Genomic DNA, 15,402 nt, shown 5'->3' on the forward strand with positions numbered 1-15,402 from the left:
TAAAGGGAAGCACTCAAGTGGTTACGAATGAGAAAATGTTTGGAAAAAAACATGTTGTCAGAGAAGGTTAAAGGAATTTAAAGTAGGCTTCCTGAACAAGAGGACAGAGTATCTATCTTTAAGTGTGTTCACCAGTATTATTAAAAGGTAGGAATCATTACTCTCAGCAGACTGGAAGGATGGAAAAAGGTCTTAAGATAAAATAGTAAAATTGCTGAACTGAAAGGGGAGAATGCATGGAAATGCATGAAAACACCGTTGCTGGAGTTGTATGCAAGGCAGGACTTGACAATAAGCTTTTGCCGATGTTGTGTGAAATCTATTTTGCGATTATTCAGCGGATGGATTTGCCTGCCCAGGGAGCTTCCTCCCAGCGCTAACGTGACTGCCTCATGCTGATATGCATGGCCTCTTGGAAAGACAACAGCCATGGTGCTGATAATGCCAGGTTGGAGTAACTTTTGCTATCTGATTTGCTGTGAGGAATGTACAATAGTAATAGATTCAGAGTGTATTGATGGGAAAAGCAGCAGCCAGAACTGAGGGTAGCACTCTTTCTTCAAGCGGGAAGGAGGAGGAGGTGGAACATTTTTCATCTTTAAAGGGTTTTGGTAAGATAGTAACAGGTACAACTGTAACTTGATATTTCAGCTCTTTACTTTCAAAACTAAGGAAAAATTGAAATATATTCATGCAGACTTGTCTTTTTTTCTGTTTAAATATATCAAATGTATAAAGGAAACACTGTTGCAGACTCTTAACAAAAAAAGTTGTTATGAGTGCTACTTGACAAAATAGAAACAATAGGTGAAAACAGTCATGGAATAATTTAGTCATAAAATGAACAGTAATCTTGAAGGTCAAATTTTATCTTAAAAGGTACAGAAAGAACACTTAAGAGTTTTTGAGAACTGATAAGTGATTTCATTACATCAAGGACACATCTTCACTGAAGTCGATAAGAAAAAAAAGTAAAACAACTCTTCCTCTTCTGCTTTTGAGTATTTTTTTTAACATTTCTAACCACATCTGCTCTTGATTGATGTGTTTTGGGATAGAACACAGCAAACTTCTCTACAATGCTCTGTCAATATATCTCAGCTTGATCTGTAGACCGTCCTAGCAAAGGAATAAGTCAAGCTACAAGCCTTGTCAAGCTTTTGAATCTTTGTTGCAACTGTAAACGTAAAAACTCGTGCTGCTTCAAATCCTCTTTTGAACATGCATGGGGCTCCAGCTTCTTGTTTGATGCAGGCAGGGAAATAAACATGTGTGACATTCTTCATGAAAATAATCCGCTTGAAATTAATGGAGCTCCTCATATACCAGAGTAACTGTGGATGGAAGTAGGATTGTCCACATGGCTGCCACAGTAGCTGTTTTGGTAAACTACGATTGTGTATCAGCCCTACAACACCCTTGTCATTTAACAGATGTCCGTGTTTTGCTAAATCCTGCAATTAGTCATTTTTGTTATCACCCTCTCCAGGTCTGAACTAATTGTACCTAATGAGATCCCATCAGACTGTGCTGAATAATTTGGTTTACCAGAAATTTAAGCTGATTTGTCCCATTTGAGTTTGCCACATACTTCAGTATTTTATGCCTGTTCCTTTAAATTTCTGAGCTCTTGGGTCCTATCTCATCACATATTTGAATGGGTGCTTGATTTTAAATACTCTCACACTGTCATCCCCTTCAACAGGATGATTTTAATGCATGTTATGCATGTTCTCAAATGCTCTGCTGCATTGGTCTAGAGTGCTTAAGTTATTAGATGATCAAGCCTTTCAATAACTTCTTAAAATTGGTTTCTAAGTATGCCATGGATTTCTAAGTATGCCATGGGTTCTTTTTCCTTACTCTTTTGAACATGAGGCGTAGCAGTACGCAGGCAAGATTTTCTAGTTGCCTGGCAATTGTTACCTTTAGTTTACCTCTTAAGACCCTCTGTCATAGGATTTTCAGAATAGTAGTGGAATTTTGCTTATGCTTTTGTTGTTAATGTTGTTCTGGCCCATTCTATTTCTAAGATTCTGCTGTGTAGAAGCAGATGTACTTTCCCACAGGAACTATATATACCCCATTCACTCTATAAATAACATACTGGGTCAAATTCTGTCCATGAGTCCCTGCACACAACTCCCACTGTAGTCATGCAAGGGAACGGTTTTGTCCGAGTCGTGCAAAACTCATTCACTAAGGCCTGTGGAGCCTCTTTTCTGCCATACTGCAACACAGGGTGCTCTGCATGTGGATATACAAAAAATACTTTTTTTTTAGTCTTCTGTCTGCTCTCTGTAGATCCTTTTTATTATGCTTTCCTGTCTTTTATTACATAATCTACCATTTGAAATGAGGCAGAGATGAATATTGACAGAAATCACTCTGAAACTAAAGTAAGAAGGGCCCTGTTACTTTACCATTCTGCCTGGTCCAGTTCCTGCCCAAATGGCAATGGCACAATTCCCTTCACCTTCCATGATGCAGGATCAGACCTTGTCATGAAACTGGCCAGGTGTGTTGGGGCTGGAAAATATTACAAGCCTACCAGGTTAAACAAATTTCCTCAGCTACTGTAGGCAGAAAAGGAAAGGTCTAATCTTAGTAGTTCAAACCTTTCCACCTTGTCACCCAATTTTTCTAGTGGGTGGCTACATCTATAATTTAGTGTGGATTGAGTAAAATAATAACAAAAGCAGTTGCCACTTTGATCTCGGTATGTTTATTTAATGAGTGTTCAATATGCAAGAGATATTTAGCATAGGAGTCCAGACTACAGTGCATTGGTCTGGGTTTTTTTATTTCATTTTATTTAACACCCAAGGTTAAAAGGAGCAGGAGCCCAGCTGAGAGAGTTCAGAGTTCATCTCTGTGTGCTCACTGTCTTCCATTTAAATGTACACAAAGGACTAATACAGTACCCGCTCTCCCCTGGGCTGTCTTTGATACACTCTGCTGTGCCTGGACACTGCCACTCCTCCTATCAGTCTGATCCTACTTCTATTAGCCCGCTGTGCTCAGCGCTGTAACCTCATTCAGCTAGCGCTCTGCATGCAGGCTAACAACTTCAAGGCTCTGTCAGGCATTGATACATGCAGGCTCCAAGTGGGAAGCTAAACACCCCCCTTCACCTCCTCTCCGGTTGCACATTAACCTCTATTAAGTGCAGGAAAAACACAAATGCTCTAGTGCCATCATTCAGGTTTTAACTACCAGTGTATATTTAGATATTCAGCCAGCTTGCCACTGTTGAGAATGTACTTGGCAAACCCTCTGGTTCCTCCCCTTTCTTGCAACGAGAGTGGTAAATAGTGAGTTAGCTTGGGGAACACAATGGTAGAAGGTCTGGGTTGGATATTTATGGCACAGGCACAAAAATCTGAGAGAAAACTTTGACCGCACTGCTTATACTTTTTGAGGCAGTAGTATGTGTTATAAATGGAAAATGAGACAAAAATGGTCTCATTCTAGGAGAATCAAGCAGGGTATTTTCAAAACATGTCCTCTTTGAAAGCCAGGCTGTAGAAGAAACACAGTGCAGTGCTAGTCTGCAAGCCCTATCGTGCTTTGATCCAAGCACTGAATTTGTGAAAGTCCATTGGGTGCTCTGGGCAGAGGGAGTTTTGTCACTGTTTCTGGCTCTTTCTAAGTACAGAAAATGTCTGACAGCATTTCCGTGTGAAGCAGCACCCTCGCTACCCTCTCTGGGGCTCACTGCCAGTGCTTACCCACCTCGTGGCTTGCTCCCACTCTCCGGGGAGCTGTTGAGACTGGGGCAGATTCCTTCCCAACTCCAATATGCCTAGCCCACACATCACTATACTTGGATTAATTAAACACATCATACCCTGTATTCCTGGTTTAGACTCTTTGGACAACATGTAAGAAAATGAAAGCACAGGACACATACATAAAAGATTTTCCTTATATTTTACTCCTGAAAATGAGTTGCAGAATGAAAGTTAGTAACAATAATAATCTTGAGACATGCCATCTCCTCTCTAATGCTTGGCACTTCAAACTTTCTGTGACTTGCAGGGCTCTCCGTGTTCCAGGTGGGACAGGACTTCTTCATGTCCTGCCAGTCTGCAGTAATGACCTTTCTTTGGTCATACAGGGACATCCAACTCTGCAAAGAAATTTGACTTCTTTTTGCCATGGTGCTCCATTCAGGCATTTTCACCCAATCTCATAGTCTTCCAGTACTCTCCTCTTTTGAAAAACAATCCTGGAAGGAGGGAGGGAAGACAGCAGAACAGAAACAATCACAGTCGATAGTACTAGATTGCTTTTTGACAATTTTCCTGTGATAGTCCTTCAGCGAGGTGTCAAGCCCCTTTCCTGGGAAGGACGCTTGTCTGGAATGCATTACTGTAACCTGTCTTGGGCAAATTTAAACATGTGTTCAGTACAGCATACAAAATGGAGTTCAGGAGACAAAATGGAGTTTCAATTTAATACAGACATACTGCTCTGCCAAACTGTGTCAAGAAAGGGATTTTCCATCATGTAATAATGTTTACAGAGCATCTCTGTTTTTATCTTTAATGGTTGCCATAACAAGATCAACTGTTTCTTTAGTATAGCCATTTGATGGTTTATGTTGTATCCCATCATTATTTTAGTCCCATTTCAGCAGCTCTGAGTAAAATAAAATATCACTCTGTTTGTCATCGAGCAACCTGAGACAATGTCCACTCTTGGCATTTGGTTTAAAATAAGCAAAATTACCTAGTTTTAAAGCTTTTTCAGGATTAGTGGCTTTTAGATAATGTAAGTTACAAATGATATCTATAAGCTGTAAGCACTAAAATCACTAGAAATACATAATCTTTTTATACAATGCTATCGCAACATTTTCTTAAAATGAAACACAATTAATTGTGTTGGGGCACTGTCAGAGCAGGATAAACTATGGTTAAAAGGTATAGCTAAAGTTTGAATTTAAATCCAGCTTCCAGTTCCAATCTAAGATGGGAGAAATTTGTGTTTATATTATGTGATTAATAACACAGTCTTTGAAGATCTGGAAGAACATTTGAAGAAATCGGGATGTCGAGTCCAAGTGGCTTTACGCAGAAGCTGAACTTGTTAAATACAGCAACTTTCACCAGTTTGATCATCTCTCCCCTTGCTTCTTTTCCTTTAATCTCTACATTTCAGGATATCACTGTTGAGATACATTTGCGCACAAAACAGTGTTCGAAGTTGCTCCCTCTCCACACCCCAGCCCCAAGCTTGTTTTGGCATCAAAAGCGTTATGGGCTATTATTCGTCATGCATCCCTGCCTACATTGCAGTTGGAGGAGTTGTAGTACTACCATACTGTGCTGCACTTCAGTATGAACTAGAAGAAGCTCAAAGGTCCATGTGCTTGATTTTTTTTCTTTTAGCTAATATAACTATGCCTGCAGAACTTAGGGCACATATATATATGCATACAAAGAGAAATATGCAATTCCCTCAAAAGTTGAAAACTGTGCGTGAAAAAGGAGCAAAATAAACCCTCACTTCTCTCAACAACAGCAAAAAAGCATGAGGTAGCAAGGAGACAGAGGTAAAGAGAGTGGTGAAAATTTATTCTCCCTGTAATCCAGTCAGCACAGGTGATCCTGGCAATGAAGACAGAGTGACTTGGCATAGAAGAAGGTAGCGTGTGGGGAGGGGAGTACACACAGTTAGGCTGGAAGCCTCTTTTGAACCTGTTCATCCCTGTGTGGCAGTTGTCATCTGAACTAGCTACCTGAAGCTAATGCAGGTATGTCTCTGCATTTATAATCACTGTATACACACATACAGTTAGCAGTATATAAATACATTTTGTTTCCAATTAATCTCTTTGGCTTTCAACCCCTTCTAGTTTTTTCTGCCCTATTTCACCTTCCTTTTTGTCTTCCAAATTCTTCTGTGTATGTAGGCTATAATGAAGATTCTTTAAGTTGGTGTCACCATGAGGAATTCTGTTCTCTCTTTGGTTTTGTGCAACCTAATTGCAATGTCTTTGTGATGTACTCCACACAGGGTGTTTTTCATTTAAAGAAGCACATAAAGAATGAATTAAAAAAAAAGGTTCTTGCAAGCTTTGCTACTTCATAATTATTATTATAAATGCTGGCAGAGTTGGCTGCAACCTAAGTGGGAAGATGAAGACAGGCTTCCTGGCCATGACTACATCATATGACTCTGATGTGATGCCATGCTAATGGGAGACAAAAGCCAGCTTTGGATCCCATGGTAAATTCATGCCTGTTAAAACAGCCTTACCACTCTGGACATTTGCTGAACTCCATCATAGCTCTTGCATCAGTAACAGCCAGTGCTTATGTAATTCTGTTCCTAACTTACATGAGTAAATTGCATTTAATAACAGCACTTGGGTATTTTGTGTATGTCGGTTGTTGAACATTATAACTTGTCTTACAAAGGGTTATTCTAAGGGAGATTCGAACTAGCCATGCCATAGTGTTGCCTGTATGTTTTATTTATAATAACCATTTAAATAAAAAATATAATGCAATTCTGAATATATATTAAAAACAGCTCCCAGTTATATATCTTTTCATATTACAATGCACTCATATTCTTAGTTTGCTCTCACCCAAACTTCTCATGCAGTTACACTTTAATATGAAAAGAAATGTTGTCAAGAGCAGTTATTATCACACATCAGAATATTGTATTAGCATTCACTTTTAATAGATTAAAATGAAAGATTTTGAAATCTGCCCTTAATGATACTGAAAGATCTTGGAGACACATTGGGAAAGCTTTAGATGAAATGTCATATGATATATGCACATCATGCATAGGTTCATAAAAGACAGTTCATTTAACTGCCTGCTTTTGTGTTTCATCTGTTCTGTTTGGATGAATCATCCACAGCTTAAGTGATGCTTGTGCAGTTTCTTTGCTTGAAATCAAGCACAGTGAGTGGTAGGGAAGTTTAGGGAATATAAGGTTCTTGTAGACCTTGAATGATGACTAAAATAAGACAATTCTGGAGGCATGAAGTATAACCTGGAAGAAAAGTCTGGTCGTTGGAGGCATCTTTGGGTTATACCGGTTGATCATTTGACTCACTGTCTGATCCAGATAGGTTGCTTGAACTGCTGTTGCATAAATCACCTCACTTATAAAAGTAAATTCAAGGTGGATATAGTATGAGTTAAGCTGTCCTGGAGGAGAGTTGTTGAGAGATGCCATGTTGCAGAGCCTGCATGTTACAAAGCAGTGTATAAAAAGGTGAAATGATTCAATGTTAATTTGTGGGGTTTAGGGGCTTGTTTTGGAAGCTTCTGATACACATGGGAAAAAACAACAGTAGGATCTTGCAGTTGATCAAATCGTTGGCATTTTTTTCTCAGTTTATTGTTTCGATGTGGGATAGTCACATCTTGGCAAGGTGGGCACAGATAGAATGTGCTGCATCAGTGTTTCTGAATTTCTTGTTATTGAAGGCTTGTATACTCTTTTTTTGTCCGGGGTGGGATGTATAGGTCATCTGTATTCCACACTTCTTTGGTAGTTGGGAAAGGGGATGATGAATAAACAACTCAGCATTGAAGTAAGCATTTTGTTTTATTTTGGTATACAAAAATCATAATTTCACTTTTTAAAAAACATTTTAGTAAACATTGAGAACTTAAAAGAGGCATCTCCTGACAATACCTGCTGTAGGAAGTGCATGTGTATATGCTTCATCATTTGAGTTTACAGGTGTTTTCCAGGCTCACATCTGAAGTCTTAGGAACTGCCAAGAAGCCATGCACCACACTGCACTAGACTGAGGGCAGGTAATAATTTATCTAGCTGTAAATGCAGTACAAATACTAACATGACAACAGTGTTAGTGTCAGCTAATACATTGCAGTCCGCATCCTGCAAATATAAACACTAGGAAAAATACACATTGCATCAAATCTTATTGAACTATACAACCTATTACACAATGTCTTACATATACTTCTAACAAGCAGATTCTAAATATTGGAGTGACTAAATTCCATGTTTGAATATTGAAGAAATTAAGTGATAAAACAAAAAGCTGCTGGCTATTTTTAGATGTTAACACGTCACTCAGATTTTACAGACATTATGCTTCAATATATTTTTCTGAGAATTTACCCTAACAAATTAATCCAAAACATTGCAGAAGGTAATTTCTCATTTAAGGCCAAGCCAAAAGGCCAGGAAGTTTAACTTTAGGTATATTTTTGGTTTTCAGTTTCATTGATACATGCTCACATTAAGCCCACAGACCATGGCAGAACAAAAGCATTTCAGAGCTAAATTGAGGGCCACAAAGAACAAACAGGAAAAGCTGAGAACCAAGATCCTATCAATGCCTGAGGCACCACTAGTAGCAAGGCACCGATCAGATAGGCAGATGATACCACAATAACACACAGAATGATGAAAATCGCTAAGATTCATGGAAAAATTACTTTAGGGAAATCTTTCTGTGAATGCAGACTTGGTGATTGCAAGCTTGGGAGCAAGGACACATGACCAAACATCCAAAAGAGGGAATTATCTGAAACTAGTATACTTCATAGAGATTCTTAAGTCGCAGGCTCAGGCATTGTGGAAGGCAGAATAAATTGAAATAACCCTGGACTGTATCTAGCCTGTATGCAGAAGAAGAAAGAAATTTTTTGCATGTTTGCAAGGTAGTGCAGCAAATATATGAGGGTAATGAGGGAAATTCAAAATAGGAGAGTTAAGGAATCATGGATTCCAGGGCAGATAGGACTACCATAACCAGCCAGTGTAACTATCCTGTCCATAGGATTTCTCATAAATACAATGTGGAATGCATCTTTTCTGAAAAAGATATCTAACTTAATTTTAAAATGTCGAAGAAATGATGAGCTTGCTGTTGACATAATGCTTAATTACCTTCTAAAGTAAGAACCTGTATCTTATTTCAGAACTGAATTTCTCTAACTCCCATTTCTCAACACTAGATCTCATTATACCACTGTCAGGAAGGCTGACATCTTGCTATCAGACATCTTTCCAGGGTGTAAGTACCAATCACAGTGATCAAGGCATCTTTCAGCCTTTCGTCTGACAAGCTGAATAAGTCGAGCTCCTGTAGGCCTTGCACTGGAATGCTTGGTTTCCAACTGCAGGCTGTGAAATCTCTCTTCAGAATTTCACCTGTCCATCTGAGTAGAAGAAACAATGCATTTTTTCCATTGTGTAAACAATCCAGATGCTAAAAAATTTTCTCCAAAACTCTGCTTTGAATGCTAATAAGTAAGAACATTCTTGAATGAGAGGGCTGAAAGGAATGGCAAGTGTAAACAAGAAACAATAAAGGAACAACCATCAATCCCTATTTTTAACATCTAATCCAACTATCTCTATTCCATCAAACTTTGGAAATATTCTATTCCCTATGGCAGATCTCTGCCTGTGGCATAATCCTTTCCCTCCCATGAAACTAGGACTTCTGACAGATAGTCTGTGACTAGCTATTAAGTAGCTCTGGCCAGGAAGGGCAGACCGTCAACTGCTGTGCCAGGAGCTGGCACTTGTTCAATTCTACCACTGCTGTTACAAGCCTTGTAGCCTCTGGCAGAAAAAGAGGATGAACAGCTGGAAGCCGAAAACTTTTCAGCCACCTCAGCAAAAATCAGTAGAGCTATCTGCCAAAGCCACAGTTTGACTTTGCCACCTTGGTCTAGTTTAATATGCTGTACCTTGCAGGTAGAATATCCCAAGAAGCTCAGCATGGATCAAGAAGTGTCCATGGGATATTTCACTGCCACCTTCTGTAGGAGTAGAGCAAGCTCAGTAGTGGGGACTTCTTTAAAATGCCGCTGTGTCATCAAAAATAATGGCTTGTTTCCAAAATATGTAATTCTAAGCGTTCACAGAAGGGGTCAGGTGAAAGTTATTTCAAACAGACCTTGTAACAGCTGGAAATTTGTGGTTGATGACTGGTGATGGGGATTCCTGCTGTTGTTCATTTCTACTTGAAAGGTTTGAAAAAATTTTCCCTACCTCCTGAGCAGACACTGGGACTATAGTTGCCTTGTTGGCACAGCCACTTGAGCAGGCATGGCAAGAGTTCCGTGGTGACAATTTCGAGATTACGTAAGAAATCAGTAGTTTTATACTTCTTTGTGTTGGTACAGGATGAGGCTTCAGTTCTGACAGTTTTTCTCCATCTAGACCTTCAGATTTTAATCAACTCCTTTCTATCACATTTCTGTTACTTTTTAACTGCAGCTAAGGGCAGAAAAAGAACCAAAATAAGCTTTGTATACATTTCCAGAATGGTATTTATCATTTACAGAAGGGTATTTTTGCAGTTCCGATTATGAATATTTACTTTATTCACACATCAAGCAAACTATCCTCTTACACCATACGGTCAGGAGAGACACTGTTTCACACGTTCAGATGTCTGAAAGCTGTCTGGAAATGTATTTCCTACTTTCTGATAGGGGAACATTTCAATAGGAGGGGGTTTAATTTGTTTTGAAATTTCAACTCTTGTTCTGCTCAGAAGCTAAAGTTGGAATCCATTAAGATGGATTTTAGTGCCGTTTCTATTGTCATCTTCGTTTTCTCAGTAACTGTGCAATTCACTTAGTACTTCATTACAACCAACAGCAATATGTATACACGGTGCACAAAATGAGCCATTTTGTTTTAAAACAGATTGCAGATGAAAGGAAACCATTCATTTCTTGCTTGCTAGCTGTAATTACTAGAGTGCTAATTACTCCAAATCACTGACATCCAGGGTCAATAAGGATGACAACAGGAACATCAAAGACAAGATGCACACACGCAATTACAAGTCTCTAAAACCAGGCGGTAATATTATTTTATAGCTACTGATTTTTTCAGTCAATGCTGAAAAATATTCAAGTTTGCTGAATGTTTACTATTATTTCCTTTGCAGTTTGACGGTGAGAACATGTATATGAGTATGACAGAGCCGAGCCAGGACTATGTGCCAGCCAGCCAGGTGGGTTAATTAATCTTCTCTGCCTTGTTTCAAATTGTAATTAAACAAATTCAAAGAGTTGCATTGCAAATGAGTGGCACTATCAGTAACTGCTGCAATCAAGAATAATCATAATTTATAAACAAAGCATTTAAGCCTTGTTTCCAGTTAATGAGATAGAGCTGATAAAACACCAGAGTTGGCGTTTGTTGAAAGATACTACCTTGTTTCCTCTCCAGAATGCAAGCAGCTGTTTTGCCAGCATGATCTTTCCTAAACAGTTGTTTTACCTTCAGGAAATAAAGTCTTTACAGGTGCAGGTTATTTGTTTATCTGACTGGAGACAAGTTAATCATTATAAGCTACACATGTCACAAATAGCTTTAATTATCACTCATAGGCCAGTTGCAGTTGAAGAACTGCATTTTTAACACTAATCTTGTGGCTGAGGAATGTTGCCAATGTTACACCATAGCAGTGGCGTTAAGGTAATGACTTGGTCTTCTGTAGCTTGCAGCCCAAAAGGTTTAATGTGATATGGATTCTTTACAGGTATTTCTAAGTCCTTTCCCTTTTGGGGAACCCCACATGCTAAATTCTAATATTAGGTGTATATTTAAAAATCTTTCACCTTTCCACTTGAACCCTAAGATACTATAGATTTCTAAGAAAGAAAGATTTTAATTACTTCTTAAAAAGCAAATACAATTTTGAAATTTTTCTTTTGTCTACCTGTAGCTACATCTATATATAGGGGAGAAATTTTCATTTACTTCACGTGTTTCTGTCAGTTTAATTCCACGTTGGTAAGTGATGGTGATAGCGGTGCGGGTCAGTTAGACTGTGTCAGAAATTGCCCTGAATAATCAGACTTGTGGTCTAGGTCACACAATATCTCAGGCCCAGCAGTGGCTAGTCTGATATACCTCTTTTGGAGAGGACCAGTAGGATTATATGAAGAGCTCTCATTAGGCGGGAAATAAGTAAATGTGCGTAGATAAGCAGGATGTCATTTAGAAATCAACAGCTTTGGAAGGTGACAGTACATTCAAAGCTAAATGTCCTCATGAAGTGGGGTTTTTCAGATAGCCATGTTGGTCTAACTAATCATGATGTGTAGTACATGGCTTCATTTGGGGGCAGGGAAGAAGGAGGTTGTGTGAGATGACGTTGTTCAATCAAAAAGACCGTCTTTAAAATGTTCCACCATGTTGCTTCCCAGCCTTCTGTTCAAGTTGTTCTGAAATACCTTTAGAGACGAACTGTATTTTGCGTTTAGGATTTGTGCGTGATTGAACTTATTCAGCTAAGAACCCTCCAAGATCCAGAGGTAGTTTAGAATAGAACTGTTTGATTAAAAAATGAAAAATTATATTATTAATTTTTCTCTAACCATTAATCCAAAAACTGTACTGACAAGTTTTAGTATTACTATTAGATTAAAGCAGCCTAGTATCATCTCATTTATGCCTTAAGGGTTTTGAAGTGCAAGGGCTAATTGAATTTGTTTGAAACAGTAGAAATACAAACTCTGTGAATGATTGCTGTTATAAGGCAGCTGCTACCTTTCAGAGAATCATTATGTCTGTCTTAAATAGTTTTGAATAAAGAATTGCAAATCCACTTTATACATCAGAATTATTTTTCTTCTGTTGATATTTTTGTACTGTGTATGCATGTAGCTTAAATAATTTAAATGGCATATTGAAAAATTAAGAGTATAAGTTTTAATCTTTTATGCAGTTTCTACATGTGCTAACAAGGCCCAGATCCTCAGAGATATTTGTGCATCTAACACTCACTGGTTTCAGTGGAAGTAAGGTGTGTAAAGTACCGTTAAAGATCCAGGCCTACATATTTCACATGCAAGTGATTTTTTCTTCAAGGAAAAAATCTATCAAATGTGACATTTCCAAATTCAAAGACGACAGAAAACCGTGAATGCTTCCTAGGGGCTGGAACCAAGAGAGGGCTTACAGGCTTCAAATCTTGCTATGGCAAAGCTGAGCTCTTGGCTGTCTGGCTCCCGGCTGGAGTTCAAAACCCAGAGGCAGGTGTTGAAAATCTGCCCTTTTCTGGGGGATCCGTGTGGCAAGAGCTAACTCAACTGCCAGACACAGCATTTCAAGTTACTACCAAAAGCACTCTGGTCAAACAGCCTCCCGTGCCTGTTTGAGAGAAGCCGTCAGCCTTGGGCTGTTGCACCCTCCTTTCCCTTACTGTCACTCTCTCCTGGTGCTTACACCATTGCAGCATTTTTTAAATGAATATAGATGAATGCCTGTAATAATAACAATATTTTAAAAAGGAGGCAAAAACCACACCAGAAGCAGGAAGCCGGGGCTGTGTTGGAAAACCTGCCTCTCTCTTGTTTAGGTAAGAACTGGCACTGTGAGAGGAACCTTCCTGAACCTGTTCCTGATGTAGATAGCTGCTAGTCATTCCTCAAAGGAGCTAAGCAGCTCTCCGTTGACAGTACTGGCAAGGTCTTCACTGACTGTCATGGGGTGCTGTTCCTGTCTCAGGTGTAAACATTTGGTGGTAATCCAAAATTGGTGAACTGACTATCATTTCAACAGCCACTCTACTTGTTGAAACTGGACAGAATACAATATTCACTGCTCTGAAAACAAAGCATGCCAGATTATGTGGCTTACTGGGGAGGGAGAGGAAGAGGAAAGGATGTGACTGTATTTTCTGATCCCTGTTTCAGGACTGTTTGTTCATTTTCCACTCGCTGTTACTGGATATAAAACAAATAATCCCATAAGAAGAGATGAGAAAATGTTGTCTCCCAGGTGAAAGCCTAGTCATTTAATCCGTGGAGTTTTCTCCTGTGTCCATTTTGCATCTGTCCTTACGAGCCTTGCAGTTGCATGACCTCAGCAAGAGGAGTGCAGGCTTCCTCCCATCACCAATAACTTGGCTGTTCTCCTGCGAGATCAGAGATGAGGGTTTGAATCCTGTCAGAATGAGGAGTGAATTCATTTCTCCACTTTCCTTGATGGATGCACATCTGTTAACTAAAATACGAATCCCACATGTTAGGAGATGCACAGTCCTATCAGAAACTTTTATTCGAGCTCTGATCATGCTGACTGAGTCAGACGTGAGCATCGTTTTCTAATTTCAGAGTCTGACACAGCTTATTTGGGACGTAGGTTGGCAGACTGAGTCATGGTATACAGCACCAAAGACTGATGGGTTTCCGCTATGCTGTCTTCAGCATTATGTGACTACAGAGGCAGGATTTTTGGGGTCCTGATACATGCTGACACGCTCATGTCCTTGCTTTAGATCTAACCCTGAGAAGTCAGTTTTGCTTGTTTTGCCTTTTCCCTCTAACTTTTCCTAGAATCCAGCATTTTAAGAAATTTTTGGGCTATAAAATAAGCTGTGTTGCAGAAGAAAATAAAATTTAGACATCAGAAATGTTTCAGTTACCCTGAAAAAGCTGAACTTCGCACTTCAGTTCTTTCTGTTTACTGCAAAGTGTTCATATCCAGAAAAACATCACCTTGTATTATTTTAAGGGTTTTAATCAATTTATCCCCTTTAGGCTAACATAAATAAAAGCTCTGCCATTGGACAGGAAAAATACAGTTTTGTTCCTTTTGCTATATAACATCAAACATCTGCATAGTTTGGTAATCCAAGACAAGTTGCCTCACAGCATCCCTCAACAATTATCATTTCTGTTCAATTTTCAAATCAGTACATGCTTTGGGACTTATAGACTAAGTTGCTAAGTAGCAACATATGGCTCACTACTGTTCCTGTAATGTTGCTGCAAGCAAATAGCATAATTCTATACTTGAAATGATTTTTACGGAAAGCCAGTGCTGGAACTGAGCCAGAAGTGTAAGTATACAGTAAAAATTCATTATATTCTTTTAGACTGTCCCAAAAGGCTGTTTGGCAATGTTGTCTCTGTGTACATTTTATATATATGTGTAAGTAAGTACTGCATTTTTGGTTATGATATATGTAGTACAGGACTCTGCACTGCAGGCGTCTCCTAAGTGAGTTATGCCAGTCGTATTAACAAACATGCATAGTAAAACTACATGACATTTTCACTACTAATTGCACTTCGATCTGAAAATGTTTATCATTTTAAAATAAAATTATGCCAACTGCTCTGCGTTCCAAATTCTCACAAATATATTGTTTTTTCCCCACACCTATAATTGGAATCTCAGAGATGAATTGTTCTTCATGTAATTTCTCCTCCTGTAATTTGTGGGCCATGCACAGAACAGTATAAAATTATATTGTTTATTTTACATATCTTCCTAGTCACAACACAGAATGTAATCAGGACTCTGTTGCACAAAGCCTCACCGCTTTTGTAGCCTTCCTGAGGCCTGATAAATGTTAAGGGTAACAAATCCAGCTGCCAAATCACCTGCATGATCCAAAGGGAGGAGAAC

General features: G+C 38.9%; 1 protein-coding gene across 1 annotated transcript in view; it reads left to right on the plus strand.

The window, feature by feature from the left end:
* Positions 1–15,402, plus strand: part of TOX (thymocyte selection associated high mobility group box) — a 221,031-nt gene that overhangs the window by 101,825 nt on the left and 103,804 nt on the right. The window contains exon 2 of the mRNA XM_059815614.1: positions 10,925–10,990. Coding sequence (XP_059671597.1) covers positions 10,925–10,990 — 66 coding nt within the window. The remainder of the gene's footprint in view (positions 1–10,924; positions 10,991–15,402) is intronic.

The sequence above is a fragment of the Gavia stellata genome, chromosome 3 (assembly GCF_030936135.1).
Source record: "Gavia stellata isolate bGavSte3 chromosome 3, bGavSte3.hap2, whole genome shotgun sequence".
Taxonomy (NCBI): domain Eukaryota; kingdom Metazoa; phylum Chordata; class Aves; order Gaviiformes; family Gaviidae; genus Gavia; species Gavia stellata.